Here is a 14,334-nt window from a genome sequence, read left to right on the forward strand (position 1 = left end):
ATACTGCTGGAATGACAATGACATTGTGTTTTATATTTATAATGTAGATACATGTAGTTTGCTTGCAAGTGTGGGAAATTGTACATTAGAACAATGGTAACAGGTGACTACTCTAATAACTGTTACATAATATAATATTTTGGGGGGTTGACTTCTACAGTAAACCTTTCTATGAACGATATTGGCATCAACATACTCTGCACTCCATGACCCTGATACCATGGTAACTGGTAAGGCCAAGGTTGGCTGGTCAAAGTACCAAGATATTACACAATGGGCAGCAGGCAATATGTCATCTATGGTAGATCTGTTTGTCTTGTTTGAAACCACGTATAAAGGTGTTATTACGGATTTTACTCGCTGACTGTTTTATCATACAAATAAAGTCTTTCCAAGGACATTATACATAATGTCTTTGTTACACCTAACCATTGAACATCTAATTCTACACATTGTTCAAAGCTAATCTAATGATAATGCCCCTACTGTACTTGGTGACAGCGAGTTCCACTCTGCGATACTTTAAGGAAATAATGAATTCTTGAACACCTCAATCCTTGGTTGATAACTGGTTGGTACTTGGTTGGTACTTGAAGGTATGGCTATTTTTTGTTCTCTTCTGGGCTGGTATTAGGTACTTGGTAGTTGGGCTGTATCTGTAGCTGACACCATGTTGTTGTACACCAACCGGGCCTCGCTCGTTCCTTGTGTAGAATGTTAAAACTGTTTTCTTTCCCCAGAACTTCCTCTGAAGAACATCCCCGCGACCCTGGAGGATACCGGAGCAGACACCATGCTGCTCTACACCACCCGGGCCGGACTCACGGACCAGCTGGAGAACGAGGGAGCCTTCACCGTCTTCGCACCCAGCAACGAGGCTTGGGCCGAGCTGCCGCAGGTGCCAGATCTCGGTCCATTACACAGTCTATCTATAGCTATAGCAGTGACTACCGTATTGATCTTTTGTACTTAATTAATGTGTGTTAGATCCCCCTCTGTAGCCTTCATCAGGTTCATATAACCAGTCACAGCCATTTCTATCTTTTGGTTTGTCATAGTTTTAGATTTAAGTTCTTAGATACCTTTTGACCCAACAACAAGAAAATCCCTGCGCGAATATCTTGACCATCACTTCTGACACGAGTCCTTATTCATACCAATACACTGCACCTTTTTTTTCAATCTCAAACATGGAATGATGTCTGATATAACTTAACTGTAAATACTAACGCTGCAATCAATCAGACAACCTCTGGTATTTAGACGAAACTTTTAATTTCACCTCTTGTCTTCCAGGAAGTGATAGACGCCATGGGGTCGAACTTTTATTTTTAAACGTGGAATGACGTTATTTTACATACTATAAAGAACAACGCCACAATCAACCTCTGGATTTGGACTTAACTTGAAATGTCACGTTTTTTTTCAGGAAGTTATCGACGCCCTGGTGTCGAACATGAACTTGGAGTTGCGTAACGCTCTGCTGTACTGTTATTTACAAACGTGGAATGACTCTTTCCTTAGGTATCTATGAATAACAACGCCACAATCAACCTCTGGATCTTGATTCAACTTCTATTGTCACCTCTTGTTTTCTAGGAAGTTATTGACGCCCTTGTGTCGAACGTGAACGTGGAGTTGCGTAACGCTCTGCTGTACCACATGGCGGAGGGCGTGGAGGAGATCAAGGACTTCTCCAACGACCGGATGCTGAGGACCCTGTACCGGAACTCCCCCATGCGCATCAACAACTACGGAGACAGCGTGAGACACTCACTTCTTTTATGCCGAAGTATTATATGTGTTAACTTTATTGCAAAGCTTTAGTACAAGGTACAAAGAATGGCAAAGAATCTACTGGTAAATATTGATGTTGTATTGAATCTCAGCAAACCATAGAGGGGGAGAGATTAAAAAAAATAACAGTAGAAATGGAGTGAGAAAGTTTTCATTTATATCCCTTTACAGACTGTTACGTCTCGCACAGTTAGGTGAAATATCACGAAAACAATAACTGCATTTTGTTTACAAATTTCGTTTGTGTTGATGTTTACCTTTTTAGCAGTTTTAAACAGTGGAATAAGCCCCTCGATAGTTTCTGTTTATCTGTTTTGTTTTTGTTTGTGTTAACAGATTTACACCGTAAACTGTGGGCGCATGCTTTTGTTTACCTGTTTTGCATTTGTTTGTGTTTACAAATTTACACCGTGAAGTATGGACGCATCCCTTTGTTTACCTGTGTTTTTTGTGTGTTTACAGATTTACACCGTGAACTGCGGGCGCATCCTGCGGCCGAACCAGCGGGCCACTAACGGCATCGTGCACATCATCGACAAGGTGGTCACCCCCACCACTGGTACCATCGACGACTTCGTCAGCAACAACGACCGCTTCGCTACCCTCAGGTTAGAGCTGTTTGTTTGCTTGTTTGTTTGTTTGTTTGTTTGTTTGCAATTATTTGTATAAGGGACTTGAATCGACCCGGCGATAAGATGGAGAAAAGTTACAAGGACCCTTTTTAAGGAATTATGTTCTTTGCGGATTATGTTATGGGTTCTTTAAAGTGCTACGTATACAGGTGTATCTGTCCCCAAAATCTGTCTCCGGCTTTACGTCCCATCCGAGAGGACGTACCTAATCAAAGCTTAGGGTACTCATTTCACCTGCTTGGAAATAGGTGTGAAGTGCCTTTCCCAAAGGGTACAACACTTGGGCCTTCTAGGGGTTCAAACCTAGAACCTTTACATTCCACGCCAACAACCCAAATCACAACATTGGGTCCTGCTAGCTAAGGATTCAAATCTAGAACCATTAGACTCGAAGTCAACATCCGAAACCACAACATTGAGTCCTGAAAGAGATTCGAACCCAGAACCTTTATAGTCTAAGTCACCAATGATAACCACAAGGTTTGTCGTCCCTTCTCCAGGACTGCCATCACAGCCGCCGGCCTGTCGGAGATGATCCAGGGAGAGGGTCCCTTCACTCTGTTCGCTCCCACCAACGAAGCCTTCAACAAGATCCCTCCGGAAACTCTCAACAGGATCCTGGGAGATGCCGACTCTCTCGACGGTATGTGTGGGGGGAAATGTAGCCTCTACCAGGCTTCAGGATGCGGCTGGAAAGAGTAGTATTTGGCCAAATAGAGTGATAACATGCCAGGGGAGTTGGTCAGCTAGAGACTACCGGGAGCGACAAACTGTACTCTCTAGCTGACCAACTCCTCGGCATGTTATCTCTCTATTTGGTCAATGTCTACTTTCCAGCCGTCTCCCTAACCCTGATGGAGGCTATGGGAACTGCATTTTGCAAGGAATTTAATTTGCTCAGTGAAATGCCAAGAGACTTCTAGGATGTTTGATACGGTGACATTTTGACAGGGTGATGATGACATGCTTGTTATGTCCATTTTATCATTTGGTTGAAAATCTGGACTTTTTTGCTTAAACAATTATATTTTGTATCGTATCGTATCGTATCGTTTGTATTGGACGAACATCATCATCGTTTCCTGAACAATTTAGCATTATATTGTTTATATTTTGCTTGAATGCTATGATACTAAGTGTACTTAACACAGCTGTACTAAGACTGTACGTGGAATTACGTACGCATACACAGTAAAAGAACTCAATTTTCCTGTCTCCTCTCAGCCCTGCTGAAGTACCACATCCTGGACTCCGGGTTCTGCTCCGCTTTCATCACCAGGAGGCACAAACTCCGCACCATGGAGGGGTCAAGGGTCAACGTGTCCTGCGGCCGCGGAGAGGTACACTCAAATTCTTATTTTCTTATTAAGGAGACACTGGATTTCACATAAAAGGCCTCAAATCAGCCATGGCAGACTGTGTGGAGAATAGTGGTGCAGTCTTTCGTCGCCCCACCGGGTCGATGAATGATGATGATTTATCAAAAAACACAGAACCCTCAAATTATAGAAAAAGTGGGGATTTTCGTCTGCCTCTGCTTTCCAAAAAAGAAGCCGTACTTAACTTGTCTGGATATAATCAGTACTAGTACTTGAACTTGTCGCCTGTTAGCATCAGTTTTAGTGCTTGTAACATGTATATGTCCTACGTCTTGTATTAGCATATGTCGATACAAATGAGACAAAAAACCCATGACAAGTCCTAAGCACGACTTGTCCCGGCAGGTCGGTGACGAGTTCCGCGTGAACCAGGAAGTGAAGATCGTGGAGTCTGACATCGTCACTGATAACGGCATCATCCACGTCATCGACTCCGTCCTCATACCAAACGCAGGTTTGTTTGTTTGTATTTTGTGTGACCAAATCTCAACTCATGTTGGAAACAGAGTCATGGGACTGAAATTTACCACAGTAAAGAAACGGAAACTGAAGTGGTATGTCCACTTGTCACGATCATCGGGACTAGCAAAAACTACTAGTAATATCATGGAAGGTACAGAGGTACGCAACGGAAAAGGTAGAGGACGAAATCAGAGAATAGGCCAGCATGACACCAAGCGAAATGTTAGAACGAGAACAGAACAGAAAACCGAGAAGGGCGGAGAAAACTCAGGTTGTCAGATAATCTGTGATGCCCTACGGCCAAATGATTAGACTCAGGGATAGATGATATGAGATGATTTTGTGTGTTTGTGTATATGTGTCGCATATAGTCGTTATAACCGCCCTTTTGCGTATGTTATTATGTAAATAAGATCTGTATCAGTTTACGTCAAACATTCCAATCGGAGCAGTGCCTTTTAAGCTTTTTTTCCGGACAAATTTTTACTGCGTCACTCGGTCTGCGGAACGCTTCCGTTACGACATTTGCCGACCCTCTTCTGACCATTAAGTCCAATATCGAGCGACCTAATGACGCGCGAAACTGTGCGTGGAGAGGAAACGGACGGGCCGTTAGTCCGTGGTCGTTATTAGCCACAATAGCCGGCTCCTTTCCTGCAGACATCGATCCCAGCAAGGCTTTGAATGGACTTCGGCTTTTCAATCACTCATTTTCCAAGCTGATGCTTCGTTAAACTCGGGAAAAGCACATGGATACTTAACCCTGGGGTCGCTAATATGGATCAGTGGCGAACAACAAACATGCAAATGAGGGGACTTTGCATGGTTTTTATGATATAAGAAATTAAAGTATTTCATGTTTCTCAAGAAGCTGCCCAGTGTTCCAATAGAATCTGGAGGAAGTAGGTGCACCCACTACTGAAAAGCCAAGTCCCCCCAACAACGAAATAAATTTTGTGTGGTTTTATATTACTCTATGTAGCAGGTTGCAGGACATAGTTGGAGGGTTGGTCACCATATATCAATGCTTTAGTTTAACTAGTAGTAATGCTGTTTAAAGTTAAAACTTTAGATCTAATAGAATAAAGTTCTCTCACCTAGAGTTTTCGACCAGTCACTCAGGTCTTGATGATGATGATGATGATGATGATGATTATGATGATGACGTCTTGGAAGCCACTTGACAGCTTTAAAAATGTAACTGCAACACAGATGAACTTTCATGATAGTAGTAAAACTATTTCTTTTCTTTATAGCTAAGAACGTTGCTGAGATGTCGCAGAGCGTGGCTCCACCAGCGATTAACGAGTACCTCTCCTCCTCCGGCATCATCGACGAGATGGCCGAGGGCGGGCCATGGACCATCCTGGCGCCCACTGACCAGGCCTTCGAAGGTAAATGGTCATATTAGGAGTTTGCGTTTATTAACTTTGCCAAGAAGGTAATAATACATATAACACATAAAAACTTAAATAGAACATGTGTTCCATATGGAGTCACCTGAGGTCACCGGAGCAGGGTCGTGTTCTATTTGGGTTATCGGCAGGGAACATGTTTTCCTTATGGGTCACATAATTTATTTTGGATTTTTTGGAACAGAGTCGTGTTCTACTTGGGTCACCCGAGGTCAATTGCGGGTGATTATAGTGGATTATTGTATTATAAGTATCGTGGCATGCAAATGTGATTCGTAGAAAAATAAACCATTCTGCTAATACTGCTACTAGCCCTGCCTGCGGACGTGCAGAGCAGACTGGCCACCGACACGGTTCCTAATAACTTTATTCCATAGTTTATAAGACTTTTCTTGTTCTAAAGTTGCTCCTGCCTACTGGCAAACTCACACATTCAGTCCATAAGAACTTTATTTCATCGTCTTTCAGACATCTCCTGTTCTTAAATTGTCTGTTTACCCTGTTTTCCCACTAGCCCTGCCTGCGGACGTGCAGAGCAGACTGGCCACCGGCACGGTCCCTAATAACTTTATTCTAGAGTTTATGAGACTTTTCTTGCTTTTGTGTTGCTCCAGCCCACTGGTAAACTCACACATTCAGTCCCTTAAACCTTACCCTACCCTGTTTTCCCACTAGCCCTGCCTGCGGACGTGCAGAGCAGACTGGCCACCGACACGGCGTTCCAGAAGGAGATCATCGGCAGGCACATCGTGGAGGGGCAGCTCACCGGCCGCAAGCTCATCCAGGGCCAGGACCTCAGGGCCATCGACGGGGACACCACCCTGCGTACCTCGCTCTACAGGAAGGTGGGCTGTCAATCAATCAATAATTGATCAATCATTCAATAATCAATTGATTAGTCGATACATGGACAATTAAAGAAGATGTTACTATTAATAAGCAACTGGATAGATGACTTAACAGCCATCGCTGTACAGGAAGGTGGGCTGTCAATCAATCAATCAATCAGTCAATCAATAAATCAATGGTCAATCATTCAATAATCAATCGATTAATCGATACATACAGACAAAAGGACTTTGTTACTCAAGCATCTGGATATCAGACGTTTCAAAAGCATCCACTACTTTTCGTCAGGGACCAATGGGATCTAGTTCGTAGTTTTAGGAAAAGTGCCTGTTCAACAACAGGATCAGATCCGTTTTTTGAGTTGCTGTGTTCTCACCTGGACACTATGCTATTAAAACATGCTGTTCAGAGCCGTAGGTGGTCAATCCATCAATCATCTATTCCATCAATCAGACGATGAAAACCCTCGGTAGCTAGGGACCATCCTGCGAACATCCTGCAAACCTTGCAGTACAGGAATTTAGTCATGTTACAATAAATCCCCCAATCATTCATTCAATTACAACTCTTTTGATACCTACATAACGATTTGATGGGGTGTCATAAGGGAAAAGCAATGTATACCAATCAATCATTCTAAAAGCATCCATATCTTATATAATACTAGTAAAAGTGATTTTTGTCTCCATTGTTTTCAGACCTTCTGCATCGATAACGCCTGTGCCTACAAGGGCGACCACGAGGCGAACAACGGAGCCGTGATCCTGATCGACAGAGTGCTGATGCCGGCAGAGGGCAGCCTCTGGGACCTCATCGACAAGGACGGCAGCTTCAGGTCAGCAAAATCTGCATTATTCGTTATTTAACGGGCACGGAAGTATTGTTTTGGGTAGTGTGTGTGTGTGTGTGTGTGTGTGTGTGTGTGTGTGTGTGTGTGTCTGTGTGTTTGTGTATGTATGTATGTGTGCTGATCGACAGAGTGCTGATGCCGGCAGAGGGCAGTCTCTGGGACCTCATCGACAAGGACGGCAGCTTCAGGTCAGAAAAAAAAAAACAAGATCATCCCTTTAGTTGACTTCTGGGTACGGAAGTATTGTTTTGGGTGGTGTGTGTGTGTGGGGGGGGGGGCAGGTCAGCCCTGTGGGTTTGTGTGTCTGTTTGTCCTAACAGAGTGGGTTGACAGAGTGCTGATGGCTGTGGATGGCAGTCTCCGGGAGTTCCGCCATCAAACACTAAAGGATTAAAGATATAATACGTACATACATCAGTAATCTCAGGATGCAACTAAAACATCCTACATGTAGTAAGTTAAAAGCTTGGAAGTACACGCAACACAACTGTTCTAAGGGGATTTCCCATGAACAAGACAAATCCTCGCACGTAACTGATGAAAAAGTCAGGATCATGAAAGATTCACCGGACGCCGTCCCCTGTGTCTCGTGATTGATAACGAGAACAGTAACGGTTTAAGACCTCCTAAGATCGAAGCACTTTCTCTCTCAGTAGGAGAAAGTTTATCATGTCTAATCCTTGCGTAGGAGGCACAGTCTTTAAGGAGGCTCAGAATCGCGTCACTTCAAACAACTCGACTTACTGGGAAACCCTCGCGTGCATTAAAGGTGTGCCAGAAATGGATAAGCTAACATCAGCTACTTTTCCCCAGTCGTTAGCGTGACGTAAGAGTGGTATCTTCTACTGAAAGTTCGTGGCTTATCAAGCACGAACCGTATAGACTATAGTTAATGGAAACACACTCTACAAAGACTGAAACATGTTGCATTGCCATCTGCTTCTTGTGAAGCAACTACAGGTAGAAACATATCAGCCGATTACGACGATTATTATATTGATGTTTATTATGATGATTAACATAATAAAAAATCGCATTGGGGGATTTTTGTATCCCGAACCGTGCTGGTTAGTCCGCGCGAATCCAGAACTGAACCTGGGGCAAATATACGTCCTTGGATACGTGGAAACTATCCAGAACCGTGCCTGATGCTAACCCATCCAGGCATAGAACTAAAGCTAAGGTCCCAATTACGCCGGTGCCCATCGAGGATGTAGCCCCGGCTGGCCCCGGCCGGGTTCAGGAGTCGAGCGGGCATCGGCTGTCGTGGTCACAATTAAAAGTATCCTTCAGTAGTATTTTGTTAGAAATTTTGTCACCCTCTTTGGTCGGTATCCGGCAGGCACCCGGCAGGTACCCAGCAGATTCTCTGACGATGTCTTGTATTGACCTATACGTAATGCAGAATTCACGTATTTGTTGTGATCATTTGATCTGTGAGGTCACACATTTTACCCGGGTTTACGAAGTACACACCTTTATTCTGTTCATCTGGTCTGTGACGTAAGAAATGTGTCCCGGTGGAATGCCGACAACCGGAGGGGTACCTCTCGGTGTTCTCACGATGAGGTCACGGCGTCTTTTTGTCAGCGGGGCCCGGGTAGAATTTAACTCAGAATTAAATTCTTATCGGGGCCCCGACGGGCCAAAAAATAGCCCGGTAGCCGCAGGGTGCCCCGCGGGGCCACGTCGGGGTCCCGCCCGAAAGTGGTAAAAAACAGCCCGGGAACTACCCGCCAGGGCCCCTTTTCCCAATTGGGACCTTAGCTTAGATAGGCACGCTTCTGTGTGGTTACGATAGGAATTAACATTCCCTCGCAGCCGTGTGTTGACATCAACCCGTACAAGCCGTGACGAGCTGTCATTTATTCAAACCTAATTCATTAATATCGTCATTACGGGCGCGTAATGATGATTGGAGTCGGCTTGTACGTCAATGTGAAGATTGATGACTCCTGGTCCCTCGGCACCGAGTTACAGGAAAGTGAAACATACCTGGGCAGCTGGTAAACCGTTCTAATTTTAAAACTTTTGTCATGCCTTGAAAGAACGTAAAACGGCGGGTGACATTGACCTCGTATAAAGAGGCTGTGGTGTTAGTCGTCTCTGCATGAGAAAGTCTTCATGTTCAGCCCCCACCAAGCCTTCCTAACGGAGTTAGGAAAGTAGAAAAAAATTTAACGGCTCTCAGTGGCCAATGTGCAGATGTTGTCACATTGGCGTACCAAATACGTAAGGTGTTTTGGGCACCCAAGCAGACAGATTAGCCTAAGAGGCTCAATGGGCGTCACTTCATCGTCTGGGTGGGGAAGTCGTGTAAAGTGCCTTTCCCAAGGGCACAACGTCGGGCCACGGGGAGTATCGAATCCGGGACCTATCGGTTTCGAGTCCAACGCTCTAACCGTTGCGCCACCGACGCCACTGGAAAGTAGAATTCGACGGGTAAAAATAGCGTCTATAATCTGGTAGGGATTGGTTCCGCCGTTTGGGTTTCATTTCTCCCTAGCGTGGGCAAATGGACGCGAAACTCACTAGGCCAATTGGTATCCCTATTTGGCTAAACGTTACTGCTTTTGAATCCGCTTTGTAGGTCTAGGGACTAGAGGAAGTCATCTCTAAGCCGTGTTATTTCCCCTCCCAGTGAGGCAATTTTGGGCCGGCGGGTTCTATATCTGTGTCAGCATAGCCGGTATAACCGCCCTTCGGCGTAACACACCAGCTTCTGTATCTGTATAGCCGGTATAACCGCCCTTCGGTGTAACACAGCAGCTTCGCAGGCACGCGGCGCGGCAGCAGCTAGCTATATCACACCGAACGGCTTGTTACACTCAATCTTTTTTTTTTCTTTTTTTTTTAACAAAGTCGCCATTTGTTTTGGAAATGGTCGGAAAAAATTTCTTGCATTCCTAACGTCCCTCTGAGGTGTTAGTATTGCAAGAAAAATACTCCCGACCTTTTAAAAAAATTTCCGCACATTATACACTCAATCTTTGCACATTTAATTGCAGGAGTTGTTCAAAGCTATCCAGTGATGATACCCCAACTGTGCTTTATGGCAACGAGTTTCGGTCTACGATAGTTCTGGGGAAATTCTAGGGTTCCTGGTTTGCAGGGCGCAGTTTTAGCTCGTCATGTTTTATGCAGCTCGCCCCGCGGGCTTCCCCCCTCCATCAGCCGCGTTAGACAGCAGATAAAGGCGAACGCACGATAACTCTAATGAGCCAATTCGTAACCTGTCGGCAGAGCCTGACGGATGCCGGCTCTCCACATTGTTTCGTAAGTGAAACGAACGTTTTGGGAACGAAACGAGGACGGTTCTTCGCCCATTCGCTTCACCTGGGGCCCGGTTTGGGGGTCCAAACTTAACGCAACAGTCTAACGTCTAGCTGTGCAGCCTATGGAGATATGACGACGTTAATGCACGTGTCTATATTCATCATATTCCAAATCAAAACAATCCGCGCCGAAAGGTAGAGGATTAGGATTATGTTTTGCTCTTTCGGTATAATGTTAAAATGTAAACCAATGTTGACGGCGGCTTAGCTAAAGCTGAATACCGTGTTTTAGATTAAAATGTTTGTACCTGTATTAAAAAACGATTCTGACAAATTTCATTAACGATGACTTGGCTATCTTCATTTTCAATACTATTTCATTCTTTAGTATTTTTCTATGTACTGTAAACACGCTTGGCTAATTAAATGATTAGTCTAAGTGTGTTCTTTCGTTGAAGTCTTGCAAATGTGTGGAAACCGACATCAACGCTAGTCGCAAGTCTCAACAGATCCGCTTCTTTATTATTCATTTATTTTTCTTTATTCAGATGAGATGTACATCAATTTATTATTTTTTTTATTCCAACAATTCATGGCACTCCAACAATTTATAACAACTTATTTATGCCGCTACCTACGCAGAGGGAAAATACAGGACAGGACAATGCTCATTTTCACTTAAGAAGTAAGGAAAGTCGTTTTAATTTAATTGCTATTTGCATCCTCAAATCCTCTCCAGCACCCTGAAGACGGCCATCCAGACCGCCGGTCTCGTCGATGTCTTCAAGAACCCGGCCGTGTTCACCGTCTTCGCTCCGACCAACGAGGCGTTCGAGAACCTCCCCGCGGGCGCGCTGGACGAGCTGCTCGCCAACTCCGAGGACCTGGCCAACCTGCTGCAGTACCACGTCATCGGCCAGATGTGGCACCGCAAGGCCATGCGGCCCAACATCAAGTACCGGCTGCCGTCCGTACAGGTAAGGCTTACAATGTATGTGCATGTAAGATAGTCCGTACAGGTAAGGTTTCTGTACAGATAAGTCCCTCCGTAAAGGTAAGGGCGTCCGTACAAGTACATTTTGTAAGGCCCCCGTGCAGGTAATGCCATCCGTACAAGGGAGGCCGTACGTCCAGGTACATTTTGTAAGGCCTCCGTACGGGTAAGGTGGTCGGTACAGAGAACGTCGTCCGTACAGGTAATGTTCATTTTCTCATTCGTGTTCGGCGCTCTAAATAAGTTGAAAACTGCTTTGTCGTCAATTCCAACATTATGTTCAAGATTACAAGATTCACCCATTCATTCCCCCCAGGGAGAGAAGCTTGAGCTGGTTCGCGCCAAGGACGAGGAGAGTAACGAGTACGTGGTGACGATCAACGGCAAGGCGAAGATCACGCAGGGCGAGACGCTGGCGTCCAACGGGCTGCTGCACGTCATCGACCAGGTGCTGGTGCCGGGACAGAAGGGCAGGAACGGCGCCGCAGGAGCCGGGGAAGGAGAGGGCAACAACCTGGTAGGTTAACCTCTACCAGGCTTCGGTAGGCGACTGGAAAGAGTAGAAATTGGCCAAATTGAGAGAGAGCATGCTAGCGGACCAACTCCCCTGGCATGTTATCTCTCTATTTGGCCATATTGTACTCTTTCCAGCCGCCTTCCGAAGCCTGACAGCGGCTAGTGTGCGACTGCCTACCATCCAACAGCCTGGTAAAGGCTATAGGTAACTGTAGCCGCAGCTGCCATGGTGGAGGGGTAGGGGATCCAAGATGGCGGCCGGATCCAAGATGGCGACCGGTCTAGGAAAATATGTGATTGTTAAATCTGGTGGGTTCTAAATATGCAGAATCAAACTATAATAGATCGGTTCAAAATTGTAACAATGGCAACGGAGGGCGTGACGGTGGGCTCGGTGGGCCAAGATAGCGACGGTCTAAAAAAATCACGTGTTTGAACTACTAGTATTGTAGTTCAAACTACATTTGACAATGTTTCTTTGGTTGGATCCGTCAAGGTTGTAAGTCAGTTTGAAATGTTACCTTACAGATCAGTGTGATTAACGGTGCTGGTGAGACCGTGGAGGGCGGCGCCGGTGGCGAAGGCAGTGTGAGCGTGGGAGGAGGAGGCGGCGGCGAGGGCGGCAGCGTGATCGTTGGCGGCGGGGAGGGCGCCAGTAACGTGGTGACGGGAGACGGTGGTCCTAGGGTCATCAAGGTCACCAGCAGAGTCACCCTGCCCGGCTCCGGACCCTCCATCTGGGACAGTATCGACCAGGACGCCGACTTCAGGTGAGAGGAGCCTTTTCAGTCCTTTTTGTGCAGTCCAGTGTACTAGTATTGGCCAGGATGCCGACTTCAAGTGAGTCATATCCGTCCTTACTGTGTAGTCATTAGAGTCCAGTGTACCAATATTGGTCAGGATGCTGACTTTAGGTGAGAGGGGCCCTTATCGGTCCTTATTATAATTATTGTGTTGGTCATTTGAATCCAGTGTACTAGCAATGGCAAGGGTGCCGACTTCAGGTTTAGTCATTCCTTTAGATACCTCTATCAACCGAGCATTGATGGCACCTCTTCCATCTATCCGCAGTATCCTGAAGTCCGCGATCTCCACTGCTCAGCTGGAGGAGATGTTGGACAGGCCCGGGACCTACACCTTCTTCGCGCCCACAGACCGCGCCTTCAACGCGCTGCCTGAGAACGCACTGCCCAACCTGCTGGCCAACCCGGAACAGCTCTCCGAGATCCTGGAGGTACGTTTGGGATAGAATTGTTCAAAACAGAACGAAATAGAACACAAGAGAACAGACTAAAACAACTCTCCAAGATCCTGGAGGTGCGTTGGAGATAGAATAGTGCAAAACAAAAAGGAAGAGAACCGAATAAACAATTTTGCGAGGTCCTGGAGGTACTACGTTCGTTTGCGATAGAATAGGACAGAACACAACCATGAAGAATATTTTATGATAGTGTAAAATAGAACAAAATAGACGCATCTCTTTACGTTGCGCCAATTTACGTAGTATCTTTAATGATACTATAGAATAAAAAAAATAACACATGTCTGTGTCGCTGTGTTTAATTTCAGTACCACGTGGTTGAAAACGTCCTGAACAGCAAGGCTGTGTCTCCAGGCGTGGCCATCCCCCTGGCAACCCTGCAGGGCGGCCAGGTGACGGTCCGGAACGTGAACGGCGTGGTGACCGTGAACTCCGCCACCGTCGAGCGCGCCGACCTCATCAACACCAACGGCATCATCCACGTCATCGACAAGGTCCTCATCCCCTAGTCCTCTCGCGAGATCGCGCGAGGTTCTCGCGAGACCCTCCTGGTCAGGTGACGTTCTGACGAGTCACCGACGAGATTCCGCGAGAAAGAGTCCCTTGTTCCGTGTTAGTATCTAGCATAGCGAACCTTGTTAGGTTGTTATTGTAATTTCATACATACACGTCTTTGCTCATTGTACGTTTAACGGATATAAAAATGAATAGGAATTTGTCTTAAGAGTATACAAGAAGTAAAGAATGATTAAGATTCGATTTTTTAAGTGCAACATTATACCTGTTATCTCCGTTGGACCAAAGTATGATTAAATGGTGCTATATTGATAAAAAGAAACATTCTATGCCGTCTCTAACAGTTCTATATTTTACCGGACTTAATAAATAAACAGTTATTACGATC

At 45.5% G+C, this 14,334-nt stretch overlaps 1 protein-coding gene across 1 annotated transcript in view; it reads left to right on the forward strand.

The window, feature by feature from the left end:
• Positions 1-14,334, forward strand: part of LOC109470526 (transforming growth factor-beta-induced protein ig-h3-like) — a 31,256-nt gene extending 16,922 nt beyond the window's left edge. Inside the window, exons 4-17 of the mRNA XM_019769489.1 lie at positions 741-898; positions 1,600-1,764; positions 2,260-2,405; positions 2,930-3,072; positions 3,654-3,769; positions 4,154-4,262; positions 5,527-5,664; positions 6,361-6,530; positions 7,233-7,369; positions 11,399-11,636; positions 11,970-12,170; positions 12,698-12,939; positions 13,241-13,403; positions 13,739-14,334. Of these exons, the coding sequence (XP_019625048.1) occupies positions 741-898; positions 1,600-1,764; positions 2,260-2,405; positions 2,930-3,072; positions 3,654-3,769; positions 4,154-4,262; positions 5,527-5,664; positions 6,361-6,530; positions 7,233-7,369; positions 11,399-11,636; positions 11,970-12,170; positions 12,698-12,939; positions 13,241-13,403; positions 13,739-13,939 (2,327 nt within the window). The 3' untranslated portion in view covers positions 13,940-14,334. The remainder of the gene's footprint in view (positions 1-740; positions 899-1,599; positions 1,765-2,259; positions 2,406-2,929; positions 3,073-3,653; positions 3,770-4,153; positions 4,263-5,526; positions 5,665-6,360; positions 6,531-7,232; positions 7,370-11,398; positions 11,637-11,969; positions 12,171-12,697; positions 12,940-13,240; positions 13,404-13,738) is intronic.

This window comes from Branchiostoma belcheri, unplaced genomic scaffold, assembly GCF_001625305.1.
Source record: "Branchiostoma belcheri isolate BF01 breed outbred unplaced genomic scaffold, Haploidv18h27 scaffold229, whole genome shotgun sequence".
Classification (NCBI taxonomy): domain Eukaryota; kingdom Metazoa; phylum Chordata; class Leptocardii; order Amphioxiformes; family Branchiostomatidae; genus Branchiostoma; species Branchiostoma belcheri.